Source organism: Neolamprologus multifasciatus, chromosome 13 (genome assembly GCF_963576455.1).
Source record: "Neolamprologus multifasciatus chromosome 13, fNeoMul1.2, whole genome shotgun sequence".
In the NCBI taxonomy this organism is placed as follows: Eukaryota; Metazoa; Chordata; class Actinopteri; order Cichliformes; family Cichlidae; genus Neolamprologus; species Neolamprologus multifasciatus.
The window spans coordinates 8,466,570-8,480,279 of record NC_140451.1 but is presented as its reverse complement, the minus strand read 5'-3'; the positions used below and the strand labels follow the sequence as shown (position 1 = coordinate 8,480,279).

Genomic DNA, 13,710 nt, shown 5'->3' with positions numbered 1-13,710 from the left:
AGCTGAGATTGTAAATTAGTATGTGTAAATATTTACTTTGCACCTGTGGGTATTATTAGACGTTACATTAGCACTGTGTGTGTGTGTGTGTGTGTGCGTGTGTGTGTGTGTGTGTGTGTGTGTGTGTGTGTGTGTGTGTGTGTGTGTGTGTGTGTGTGCCACCACTTGCAGATATACTAAGGATTCAACAAACCTCTGGCCAGGCCGTACATGCCCTCAGAAAAGGGGACAGTTCAGAGATACCACAAGGTATTCACAAGGTCAAAGGATCAAATGGTACTATAAATATATATGTATATGTAGCTTCACTTTTGCATTCTATTTCTATTTATTATTAATGCATTCAATTTGCATGCTTATGTTTCTCTTTGAGTACAAAGAATCACTGTCTATAAATTCTGTTTGATCTATATTGAGCAGAATCGTTACATAACTAAATATAGAACTGGTAATACTGCACAAAAGGAGCAAAATTCAATAAAACTTACAGTTAACTGCTTTCTCTGTAGATCAAGAGCTCCTCGCTGTCTCAGAGGACAGAAAGGAAGGTGATGATCAGCATGAAATGGCTCTCCCACCATCTGCCTTCAACTGCGTTCTTTATGGCCTTCCCAACTTTATTGTCATGTGATAATCTGGATATCCTCAACTGAAGCTTCTTTATTTAAGAAAAAGATTGTTGATTCGTTACTTACGTAGACATTTTTGGTCTCAGTAGTAATTTTACTACTCATGGTAGTGCCCAACTGTATAAAATAAAAATGTTACTTCACAGCAAACAAAAAATAAAAGCTTTTAGTGCTTGGGGAGTTGATACCTTCCAGTGATTTATCCTCTTTATGATTGATGTCTGTACCTATGGGACCATGGAAATAAAGTAAATTTAGAAGTTTGAAAGAATGATCCGCTGTTTCTAGCAGAGGTACCCGAAGTGTGCAGGTGGGTGTTACAGGTTTTACTGTGCTACATTTAGTTTAAAGCTTTAGTTTATTTTTTGCAGCAGTTGCAAACTACCAAAGTATCATTAATGTCTTTGCCTCGTCTTTGCAATGGCATACAGAACCTGCATATTAATGTGAGATTGGGTGGTGTAGTGGCTAACATTGTTACATCATAACAAGAAAAGGTCCTGGATCAAATGTACCGGCTGTTCACTCAAGGTGCTGTGGCGCCTCTCACGGTCCAAAGGCATGAATATTAGGTTAATTGGTCATTTTAAATTGTGAATGATTGTCTTTCGCTACGTGTTGGCCCTGCAGTAGACTGGTGAACTGTCCAGGGTATAGTCTGCCTTTCTCCCTGTGAAAGCTGGGTAAGCTCCAGCACCCCTGCAACCCTAAACTGGATGAGTGATTAAGAAAATAAATAGGTAGATGAATTTGAGAACTGAGCCTGAAAACGGTGGCTGATAGTGTGGCTTAGTCTTGACTGTAGTTAAGTAGCTTCACTACAGTTCTGTTATTGCTTTTTCTCAGAATCTCTATACCTATACAGTATAACCAGTCGATGCTGATTTAGTCTCTTCTACGCGGCATCTACCAGAGTTCTTTTGTTTTCCCATGTCAGGCTGTCAGTTTATTTGATTCTTACAGAAGCATACAGTGAAGCTTAAAATGACTGTAAATGTGTACACTCATTTTAGTTTAAAGAGTGTCTTTATCAGACATTCCAGTACTCTACATTTTAGTTTAATAAATGTCCTAAATTTAAGCCTTGAGAAAAAACATATTCTCACTGTAAGAACAGTATACTCAGAGGTTTAAATGTGACTCTATTTTATTGTAACTGACTGAGATTCAGCTCAGCCAAAGCTAAAATTAGCAAAGAGAAAAGAAGTCTTAGCTTTCTCCTCATATGCAGATAAAAAACACCTAACCTGCACATGTACCAAGGTTACAAAATCATCTTATCAGCATTTCTAAAGCGTATTAATTAAGACACCTTATTTTGCTACTCCGTTGCCAAAGTTTTCGTTCAAAAGAGAATTTCTACCAAGAAATAGTCGTTTATAACGTTGATAATGTGTCTGTTTTTTTGTATGAATTCAATAGAGAAGAGAATTTAATCAGTCAAGTTAGCCTTGTGCTGATGATACACAAGTGGATTATTTTGCGGCAGAGCTAGTCTAGCTGGTTTTCTGTGCACTAAGTCCTTGCCCACTAAGTCTTTTTTCACCTGTTTAGCAGGAGTGAGGCTGTTGGAGGTGTCCCCGGTGCTACAGCAGTCATGTCAGTGGGGGGATACGGGGTTTTCTCTGTGAATTTCACGTTCCTGTGAAAGATTATAGTAACACTTTACTGCCTATCTCTGCTTGTTATTAGCAGTACTCATTTAACATTTTCAGACGATTAAATATCTAGGCCGGGACACAGCTTTTGGGTCTGACTTTAGTAGAAATATATCTGTTTTCTTGGTATTTCTGTGACTGAATTATTTCTTCTTACCTTGTACACATAACTGTTTCTCTCTCCCCCTCTCTGTTGTTTATTGATCATGAGCAATGATCAACTGTGCAAAAAACCACAGCTTTCTTTCATAGACACTGAATAAGAAAAGTGTGAAGGGCCCAAGTGTTATCTCACTGCCTTATCAGATGACATATTTATGTAGATGTGGCCAGTCTCTGACACTTTGCCCTTAGCAGCATTCAGACTGATTTAGCTGATTTGTGTCAAGCCCAAATATTGCTTCATGATGTCCTCAATCAGATATCGATTACAAGATTAGAGCATTTCTTCTGTGAAGACACAGCGGGATTGTAGTGCTGTGTGAGTTGTGATAAACACAATACTGTTAGAACAAAATGCTGATTTTTACACAACGTTTAAGAAATTATTGTTTCAGATCATGTGTTGCCAAAGTCTAGACCGTGTTATTTTGCTGATGACATTCAGAGTAATTTGCCAGGATTAGACTTTTCTTCTTCCTCACATTCTGATAAATAACTACTGCTCACTGTCTGTCACTGCTGCCTTCTTCTTTCACTTTTCACCCCTCAGGGCAGAAAAACAGATGTCTCCCTCAGTGCACATGTGCATATACACACGGACACTAACATGTCAATCTCTAAGAGCTTTAAGAAGACAGCTTTACACTCATTTCTAACCCAGTTAAGCATTAGGAATATACACACACACCAGCCAGATAATGCTCTTCCTAAGTCTGTCGTTTGACCTTTATTTGCTGTATATATGTAACTAGGTCAGACAGAGGTCTTCACTGGGCAGTGGATTTGTAACACAATAGAGGGAGGCGAGATACAAGGATGGGAAGAAAGCACGCTGCTGTAAGTACTGCTGCATTACTAATTGTAATGGGAGCAGTGTGTCTGCTGCCCTGTGAGTTTCTGCTGGGGTGAAAACTGGCTGGATCAGGGTTGATGAAGGGGAAGAAGTTTGGTTTTCCTGAGTATGTAAGAGGAGGCGGCAGATTTACAGTTACTTGTGTTGTAATGTGTTCTGTTTGGCGTTTTGTTTTGTCCTACCATGTAATGTGTATTGGAGGACCTTATATTGTAAATTTATGTCTTTCAAAAAAGCGTCCTGTCAAAACTGGACTAGACTGCAGTCAGGTTGAAGGCCCATAATTAGATAAAGCTGGAATTTTAATGAAGTTTTGTAATTTACAGACGTGTTTGTGTTTAACAAATTAGTCATTATCAGTTGTCGACTGTAGATTGAACAGCAAGAACACCAATTTAAACCTTGATCTGAAGTGAAGGGTTCTGAATATTTCATGAAATATGTCCTGCTTAAATAAGGCCCTTAAATGGCCTTCACCTCTCCATAGAGAAACCAAACAGTAGTTGCATTTCTTGATTTGGCAAAAGCAATTACATCAAAGAAAAACATGTAATTATTTAGATAAACTGCTGCATTTACCTATTTATGGGTAGCATTCAAACCTATAAAGTAGCTCCCAAATAGAGTCAGAAAATCAGATCAATTCACTTATATGTGTTTATGTTGAATTTTGAATTACAGCTGTATTTAAAATGTGTAAATAGTCTTTCTGATATTAATGAATGCATTTTAGTCTTTAATTAATGTTTCAGGCAGCAGGGAGAATATTACACAATATCAATATTTACCCAAGACATGATATTATGCTTAATGATTTTAAATATAATTTATTGAAAATGAAAATTAGTACATCCTGGAGCTGCTGGGATTGTTATATAACTGTGTATAACCATTATATCCATTAAACACTGTCCTCACTGCTGTTACATTAAAAAACAACTCATATCTGCCATCTATAATAATAACTGTCAATGTATTTCTAAATTAACATTTAAAACACAACATGCTTATGAAATAATTTTTATGTTTTTATCAACTCCTGGAGCAACACTTAGCCCATCAACAATGTCAAATCTGTATCTGTTTATGATAGGCACTTTAATGCTTTTAGTTAAATGCCAACGTTATAATGTTTACCATATGCATCTTGCTTTAGCATATTTATTATGTGCAACTTAGCATAAAATAGACCGAACAGCTTCGATGAGCAGGGATAGCACAAGCTTTGCAGGTTAATTAGAGAATGACATAAACCAGCAGGTGAGGATTGATGAAGGCTGCTGTAAATGCATAAGAATGATCCCCTATGAGGGGCCGTACAAGCCAAAATTCATTCTTTCACTCTCACACACATACATTCTTCTTTCATGCACATGTATTGTCACTCTCACATACATATATTTTCACTCTCACATACATATATTTTCACTCTCACATACATATATTTTCACTCTCACACACATATATTTTCACTCTCACACACATATATTTTCACTCTCACATACATATATTTTCACTCTCACACACCTATATTTTCACTCTCACACACATATATTTTCACTCTCACATACATATATTTTCACTCTCACATACATATATTTTCACTCTCACACACATATATTTTCACTCTCACACACATATATTTTCACTCTCACATACATATATTTTCACTCTCACACACATATATTTTCACTCTCACACACATATATTTTCACTCTCACATACATATATTTTCACTCTCACATACATATATTTTCATTTATAGATTCCTACATTTTGCTCTCATTTACATGCATTCAATATGCATTTTAATCTTACAAATAATATATGTATGTAAGAAGAGAATGCATACATGTCTGAAGAAAATATATGTATGCAAGAGAATAATGTATGTGAATGAAAGAGTATAGTGGAAACGGAAGGAGTTTAATGGAAACGGAAGGCTGGGTGTCCGTACCGCTGTGATTGGCTGAGAAGCACGCGCGGGTCACTTTCAAGTGTCTGACAGCATGGAGGGGGTAGAAGAAACTCGAGTTCTTCAGCAAGCTGTCGGGTTGTTAAGAAATATTTTATCATCTCCTGAAACGGTCACATCGTTGTCCTCGTCACTTGATCGAGATGGGACGGGCTCAACTGCACCCAGTGTTACCCACAGCACGGTGGAAAGTGAGATGAGGGAACTTTTTAGACCAGCTAACACCCGGGTAGCTTCAACGAGCCAAGTAGCTACACGGAGTTCGACTGGAGTGGGGCAGTCTTTGCGATATCACACCCAGAAATACTTTGGCAACTGGAACTGCAGATCAAGGAAAAGGTAAGAACAAAACAGTTTGCCACTTAACTATACAACTGCGAAATACAAAATACGAAATGTGCTTTGCTGATTTAGCAACACACTTTGTTACCCTTATAAAATTTTAGCCCTAGCTAATTTATTCAGCAGCATCCACATTAAAAACAGTAAAGACCGTCGCATTTATTTCAATATTAGTGGCTGTTTGTACTTGTGACCCGAGTGTAAGTTGATGAGATTTTTAAGATTACTTTATATTAAATCTTCTTTATTAATGTGGGAGGTGGTAGCTACATTAGCCTGCTAAATAAAAGGTTGGGTTAATTTTCTTGTTATTTTTGTTTAGTTTTGTATTTATTTATTTATTTATTTATTTATTTATATATATATATATATATATATATATATATATATATATATATATATATATTTATTTATTTATTTATTTATTTATTTTTTGGGGTAGAATTTTAATCTTGCTAGAAGACATCAATCCAACTCTGTGTTGTGAGTGGATCAATAGCTGTACCACTGTAGAGGTAGATAAACATGGATGCCAAGTCATGCCTTCAGTCCAGTTTCTACAGTGTATGAAATAAGAAAAAAAGAAATGTGATTGGTGTCTTTTTTGTTCTTTACTCAAAGTAAAAAGTAATAGCAAATGTTTCTTTGTATGCCTCTTTGTAGGCGTATTTCATTTTAAAGAGCAGTAAAAAAAAATCCTTATGCAGTTTATTTTTTGAGCTTTTGTGATTGAGGGGGCCGCACTGTAGTTGAATTTAGATTTAGAATTTAGATTTTCTTTCATTGTACTATATATATATATATATATATATATATATATATATATATATATATATATATATATATATATTAATTCAAGCTTCAGTGAATTAAAATGGTCAAATCCTAAAACATCTTCTATTTTACGTCCATTTTCCATTTTTTTCAAAGGCAATTTATAAGCATGCTATTACTTTATGCATTTTTTTCTTTCAAATTATGTTTGTTATTTGCGTTTGCTATTATACTCAACTCTTACATACACGAGCAACTTTAAACATATTCAAGTGGGCTAAATGGCTAGCTGTGATACTGTTTTTTTTATATGAACTGTGTAACATTTTATTTTATTTATAAAAGCTTAGCAACAGTTTAACGTGTAAGCTGGTCACTACCAAGTGACATTAGCAACTTTCTTAAGGAACTGATAGTGTCTAAGTATAGGTAAATAAAACAAAGGATACATAAATCTGAATATAGTTTCTGTTTTGTTTTATAGGGCCAAGACACATTATCATGATACTTTCAACAAAGATGTCATCCTTCTTCCACGGCCATCAAGCAGTGTTGTTGTCAAGCGTCGCACAAAACAACATTTACATGAACAAGGGCATATATTGAATGGATTTGAATTCCAAAAATCCTGGGACCAGAAAACTGTCTCTGAACAAATAAGGGACGCCTTTGGAGATAAACTTTCTATTGATGTAAGGTAGGTTGTGCTGGCAGTCGAAACCTAATGCGACACAGCTTTTGTCAGTAGTCTTTTCGATATCTAGGCATTTCAAAGCTTTACATAACGATTTAAGTCAGAGAACAGGTAGACATGAATCAGTAAACTAAACTAAAAGAACCAAATCAGTTATCCTTTCTTGAACACTCCATTTTTGGCATACTTTTTTGACATTTGTATAAAGTTTACTTCTGTTACTACTGGTTTAAGTCTGACTCAAAGAGGAAAACAAGATTAGCTCTAAAAAAGTTATTGGAACATTTTTGCTGTTTTGGATTTTAAACATTTTACAACTTAACTGTTTTCCAGCCTGGAGTTTCTGATGGCTTGTGGCAACAGACTGATTGCACCCAAACTGCGAGCAGGACAGGAGCTGGATGCAAATCTCATACATAAAATTTATAAATCGAAAGCCCTATACATCAGACCATCAAAACCAATTTTGGTACGTTATTTGACTTTTGAATGAATCTACATAGCACTGTACAGTAATAATATTAAGACCAAAAATTGGTGCATAAACAACCTTTGAACTTTCTCATCTCTGTTCTTTTTAAACTTGCCTTTCACCTTTTGTAGTTGGATAGAATAGTACCAAGTTAATGTTCCTTTTTTAAAATGTTAATCCTAAGCTCTGGTATTGACTAAATTTACAGCTGCTCTGTTGGACTGTTTGTGAATTATAGAACGTAAGACTACTGCTGTTCAGGAGATGTGTTACAATTTTGTAACAATTTTGTTACAATTTTCTGCCTAGTATGTAAAAGTAATTGTGAGAAAGATCTATTAACTCTTGAAATTTCTCACCCTATGGTAGCTGGGATAGGCTCCAACCACCCCACCTCTGATAAGAATAAGCAGAAGAGGTTGGATAGATGGTATTTAATGTTCAAATTCAATATATGTGAATTATTATAATTATTATTTTATTTCTAAGGATGATATTACAAGCTACAGCAGTGAGGAAAACTGTGAAGAAAACCCTGTTTCATCAAGGCAGCTGCGCTCATCATCTTCAGACAGTTTTGCCAGTTCAACAGCTGCCTTCCAATCAATCTCTGCTCCGACGCAATCTCCTGCCTCATCAGTTTGTAATGGAACATTATTAACGGAAACTCCTGCCTTGACCCATGAAAGCAGTATCTCACACAAGTACAGCAGCGCTTCAACAAACATTTCCTTCAGCCAGTTACCAGTGTCTTCATTGGAAATCTACCCTTCCACTAGTCAGCCTTCTACCTCATCATCTGCATCTTTAAGTGATCCAGTTCTGGTCCTGACGTGCCAAAATACCTCAAGCTCACCCTACCAGACCAGGAATCCAGAGAATCATTGTTCAGCATTACCCTCTACATCAACACACAGTCAATCTGTAAACTACGATAACTACCTTTCAATCATGACTCCACTATCTGACATGTCTTCTGATGATGAGGAACTTAACCAGGCTATACTAGCAAGCCTGCAGAGCGAAAGGTTAGTTTCAAATACAAATGTTTTACAGTAGCCAATTAAACACACCATATTTGTTGCAATCCAATTCTGTAACCAGTGTTGTGAAGGAGTGTAATCCATCCTCAGATATTTATATGCATATATGATATTTATATTTGCTGTTAACAAAACAGTTTTTTGAATAATGTCTACAGAGTCAAATGATAATGCTGTAATGCTGGCAAATTTTATTTTATTTGAAATAGGCAGCGAATTTTTAACAGAGCCTATCTGACAATGAAATGAAATTTACTTATTGTTATTTACTTATTGTGCATTGAAACTATTTTTCTTTGCTCTAGTGCTTTCTAGTTCTCCAAAACATATAAACAATATAAAAAGCCACTGACCAATATACTCCTTTGTACATTTTGCTTATGATTATGATAATTTCCTTTAGGGATTAATAAAGTATGCTGATTCTGATTTTGACAAAACTTTGTATGTCCTTGTAGCCCTTGTATGTGAATGTTTTTACTGATGTTCTTTTCAATATTTTTTCTTTTTTTTTTCTTTTCTTTTTTTTTTAATCCTAAAGGACTTCAAGTTGTTTGGTATCAGCAAAAGATATTTTGGAGGAACTTTCTGCAAAAGTAAACCAACAGAAGAAATGCAAGTTCAACATTAATAGATCAACAGTCCTGGATGGAGCAATTAGAGGTTTTAAACGAGCAACATATGATCCATGCCACACAATTTCTGTCAGATTTTCTGACGATATGGGAGTACTTGAAGAGGCTGTTGACTTGGGTGGACCAAGAAGAGAATTTCTAAGACTTCTGATCGAAGCTTTGCCCCTGTCTCCAATGTTTGAGGGTGAAGAAGGCAAAATGAACTTGGCACTTGATAGTGCTGGTATGTATTGATTTTAGGCTGATATCCCTGGAGTAATGCAATAAAAAAAATCATTTTTATGAAGTTCTTGTCAAGCGCTTTCATGCATCTTCATGAAAGCGCATTACATGAAACAAACATTTCATGTAATGTTTTTCATTATTTCTAGCCATGAGGGAGGACAGGTACTTCATTGCAGGCAGAGCCATTGCAGTAAGCCTTGTACATGGTGGTCCACCAGCAGGCTTTCTGTCCCCAACACTCTTCTCTTGCCTTGTTGATGGCCCAGATTTGGCTAAACCAGTTTTAGAAGATGTTGCCGATAGTGACCTGCGTGAAAAAATTAAAAGGGTAAAACTGATTTGTCAGTTGTTGAAATTTTTTTTAGTATTGTGTGCATTTCATTCTACTCCATGTATTAATTGGGGCCCATTAATTTTTTATTTTTTTATTTGAAGGTTAAAGAGTGTAAATCCTTTGAAGATCTGATAGTAGCAACTGAGCCACTTCAGGAATACTTAGCCAATGCTGGCTGCCTGAGGCCGCTGCGGAGGCTGGAAGACAAGGATCTGCTTATACATGACATTCTCATGTTCCAAGTAATACACAGAGTCCGTGGTCCATTTGAAAGGTATGTATGTATGTATTTATTATTGTCCAATAAGTAGCTCAAACCCTTGCTGATTGCCTTGTATTCTGGGAATTTTGTGTGACATTTCTTTATGTGTAGGTACACCATGCCTCCAAGGTGACAGCATCACATGAAAAATGCAGATTTGGGATATACACTTTTGATGATGTGAATAATCTGAAGTAAAAACTATTGTGTATATATAAATTCATATGTTTTAGATTATAGTTCTTGGATCCATTCATTTTTGATGTGATTTGTGATTTTAAAGGTAATTCTGATTATCATTTAGATTTCAGGATGGACTACGGACACTTGAGGTGCTGGACAAAATCCAAGCTCACCCAGAGAGTTTTCCCACCCTTCTCTGCTGGTCACCTTCAGTGCTTACAGCTGACCTTCTTGACAGCTTCTTTACCATCCGCCTTTCTCCAGCTGGGAGCAATAAAAGGCAAGCTGAAGCAGTTGTCATTAGTTTCTGGAGAGACTACCTAACAGATGCAGAAGGTAAATTTAGCGTTTTAAGCATTGTGTATTCAATTTATAATGCGGTGCATCTTTTCATTGAATCGGTTAAAAGTAGAAATGCTTGCTGTGTTTTTTGTCTTTAATGCCATTTTTGACAGTATTGCTTTTCCTTTAGATCAAGACGGAACACAGAAGCTGGCGACAATTCTTGCCTTTGCCACTGGAGCCAACACTGTTCCACCAATTGGCTTCTCTCCACAACCGTCCATTGAATTTCTTCACCAAGAGCCTGATGCACAAACCATGTCTAAACTACCCATTGCAAACACGTGCATCAATTGTTTAAAGTTACCACTTCATACCTCTTACAAAGACTTTCAGGAGAATATGGACTTTGCATTAGGTAATACACATGGTTTTGGAATAGCTTAATTCCTGGTCAGGTTAGTATGCTAATCTGAGCTTTGCACTCAGTTAAATTAATGAGTGTCAATCATTAAGTAATTCTAAGGGGGGGGTTCAAAATGTTCCACCTAAAAGACCAATTAAAACACTTGAGACAAAGCTGAATTTACTTTATGTTGCCATATTTCATATTTCACCCACCTATTTTGTGATTGGAGGCTCTGTTTTTGCATTGACCTTTTAACAAATGTTCATTTGCTTCAAGTCTTTTTGCTTGTCAGGGTACCGTTCTACAAGTATACAATAGTTATATATACTAACATAATTCAATTCAGTTTTTTTTTCATTGCATTGTGATTATTTTTGTTTTCTAGATTTGTACTTGTTTGTTGCTTTTATTCTCTGGTGTTCTTCAATATTGTTTATCTGACACTTCTATTCTATTTGATCAGTGATCCATGTTTGATGTATTTACTGACTGTATTAATGTTAATGTTATCAGTTTGAGTCATCTTGTTCCAAGACAATACATCTGGTGATTGTGATGACCAAAAACCTCAATAAAATGTGGTTGCACAAATTTATTTTTTCTTTTAACAAGGTGTTTTAAAGCAAAATATGGTTGTAAAATCTCAACACACTCACATAATACAACTCATAAATTCTTTAAAATTGTATACAAACCGTCAACATGCATGTAAAGGTTGATAGTAGCATTCTTGAAATTTAAAGCTGTGACTAAACTTCTAATAATACTCAACTAACAACAGTCTTGGCACTGTATTCTTTTTAAGCTGCACAACCACAATTACAGTAAATGAAATTTCTCCAGAGGCCTTATTGATATTTTAGGATTGTCTCTCAAGAAAACGAACAAGGTTGCAAAATAAATCTATACCATTATTGCCATCATCTTCAAATGGATCAAAGGTCTGTTGAAGTGTAACCATCATGGTGTCACTGATGGAAATGTTAGTTGATGGAACAATGACATTATTGTTTGTCTCCAGCTCTGGCAGTGGTCTGCATTCATCAATACCAAAGTCATTTTCACAAATACCATTCATATTTGGGTTATGTATTCCTGCATTGTTGATAATGCCCCTTTGCCACAGCTGAAGAGGGGTTTGCCCTCCTTGTGTTGAAAGTCCATGGTTATTCCACTGGTTCTGAAATTCTGTGGCAGCTCTTTGAATACGTGGCAAATATATATAATGAAGACAAAATAAATGGACCTCATTAAGTGAATCTAATACACCATGCTCCTCCATAAAATTGAAAAGATTAACAAAATGATATGAGACCACTCGATTTAATTCTGCCCATAATCGCTCAATTCTTTGATTATGCACAGACCTGCCAGTGATAACACTATGCCTGTTCAGTCCTTGCCTGTAAAGCATGAAACGGGCAACACCAGTGTTTTCTAGTCCATGATCACATCTCACTCTGGATGGCATTCCAAAGTTCTGAACACCAACCATGAACAGTGACAAAACACTTGATGCCCTGTTGTTATCTAAACACGCGAGGTAGATGATGGTTCTACTGAAACCATCCACACAGCCATGGAACACCATCCTCCATCTCACAAGTTTGTGGTTTCCATCTATATGCCTATAGAAAAATGAAATAAGTATAAGTTATGTATGGGGAAACTATGACATGGTCAAGGATATGCACAAGTTTGAGTAAATAAAACAATGAGTTATTTTGCTTTAGATAATCCATTTCGCTATAGACTTAGAATCAGGACTGTTTTTCTGTTAGAATTTTCTCACCATAACTGATTGGGGAAAGGAACACTGTACAGTCGTCGACGTATTGCATTGCGTCTTCTGAGGGAACGTCCAAAGGGGTCAATTTCTTGTAGACTTTGTCTTACACGCCACCTTTGGATGCGTAACCCACGTGATCTCAAGCTGCCATGCACATATCGTTCACCTGCATTTGTGGTATACTGAAGAATTTCCCTAACAACCCTGTTCAGGTTTTCATCGGATAATGTTGCATAAGTCAGTGGCTCAATGCCAAGGTCCTCTCTGTGCCTGTACAGAGTACGGGAGCTAACCCCTAAGCATGTTGCAATGCTTTGCCAGTTCATTCCAAGAGATACTAAATGAGATATTTGCTCTCTTGAAATGCTGTATCGCGGTCGACCTTGAGAGCAAGTCATGAGAGGTGGAGGTAGCAAGACAAGTCTGTTCTCAGATGTAGTTCCTTGTCTGGTTTCATAAGCAGTCAGTAAAAAAATTAGCCATCCATTTAAGGACCGTAATGTATTCACTGCTTCTCCATTTCTTGCATCGTCAACAAATCTTGAGATGGACAAAATTCCAGATAAGGTTTGAATGTGATCACCAAGTTCTCTATGGAGCCTCTGACGAACAAAAGAATCTGTAGCTTCTCTTTGAATTTGTTCCAAACATTCTAATACATTATTTAAAAAAGTTCTAATGTCATTTTCATTACTACTTACTCGACAAATGCAATACTAGCAAAGAAAGCAGGATGACTTTGAACAGCTTCATTGCTTGGTTCTTCTGGTTTAGGTCTGGGTATGTCAAGTAAGTTCTCCAAGTGTATTACATTTCCTGGTTTAAGAATAACTTCCTGCTTAAAGGATGAACTTCCTGTGTTAGGAAATGCAGATGTGAATGTCAGAGTGTATGTATGCAAGGGTAAAGGATAAACACTGGGATTGTATGTATATATGAGTATAGGAGTACAAATATATATGTGTTGAAAGGTAAAGGGTATGTATATA

The 13,710-nt window shown here is 36.3% G+C and overlaps 3 protein-coding genes across 12 annotated transcripts in view; 2 read left to right on the top strand and 1 right to left on the bottom strand.

Annotated features, from left to right (window-relative positions):
• The window catches only part of cfap46 (cilia and flagella associated protein 46), a 72,077-nt gene extending 71,209 nt beyond the window's left edge, over positions 1 to 868 (top strand). For 7 of the 8 annotated variants that reach the window (XM_085183347.1, XM_085183340.1, XM_085183343.1 and 4 more), the window contains exons 58-59: positions 172 to 276; positions 510 to 868. In XM_085183347.1, coding sequence (XP_085039473.1) covers positions 172 to 276; positions 510 to 631 — 227 coding nt within the window. In that variant the 3' untranslated portion in view covers positions 632 to 868. The remainder of the gene's footprint in view (positions 1 to 171; positions 277 to 509) is intronic. The other variant, XM_085183342.1, reaches the window with a different exon arrangement.
• A 3,330-nt stretch (positions 869 to 4,198) lies between these two features.
• LOC146504993 (uncharacterized) lies at positions 4,199 to 11,274 on the top strand. 3 transcript variants are annotated; one of them, XM_085183350.1, is made up of 9 exons: positions 4,199 to 5,616; positions 6,878 to 7,090; positions 7,421 to 7,556; positions 8,049 to 8,587; positions 9,144 to 9,460; positions 9,609 to 9,790; positions 9,898 to 10,070; positions 10,363 to 10,577; positions 10,714 to 11,274. In XM_085183350.1, the coding sequence occupies exons 1-9, from the start codon at positions 5,312 to 5,314 to the stop codon at positions 10,968 to 10,970; spliced, it is 2,337 nt and encodes a 778-aa protein (XP_085039476.1). In that variant the 5' UTR covers positions 4,199 to 5,311; the 3' UTR covers positions 10,971 to 11,274. The 3 variants fall into 3 exon arrangements, 2 of the variants coding, with proteins under 2 accessions (XP_085039476.1, XP_085039477.1); XR_014877700.1 differs by lacking the exon at positions 10,714 to 11,274 and having other exon boundaries at positions 9,898 to 10,252; positions 10,363 to 10,381; XM_085183351.1 differs by lacking the exon at positions 10,714 to 11,274 and having other exon boundaries at positions 10,170 to 10,438.
• A 295-nt stretch (positions 11,275 to 11,569) lies between these two features.
• On the bottom strand, positions 11,570 to 12,583 carry LOC146504992 (uncharacterized; the record flags this gene model as incomplete). The annotated part of the gene is made up of 1 exon (XM_085183613.1): positions 11,570 to 12,583. A coding segment is annotated over one exon (792 nt), but the record flags the coding sequence as incomplete, so codon positions are not given.
• Positions 12,584 to 13,710: the final 1,127 nt, after the last annotated feature.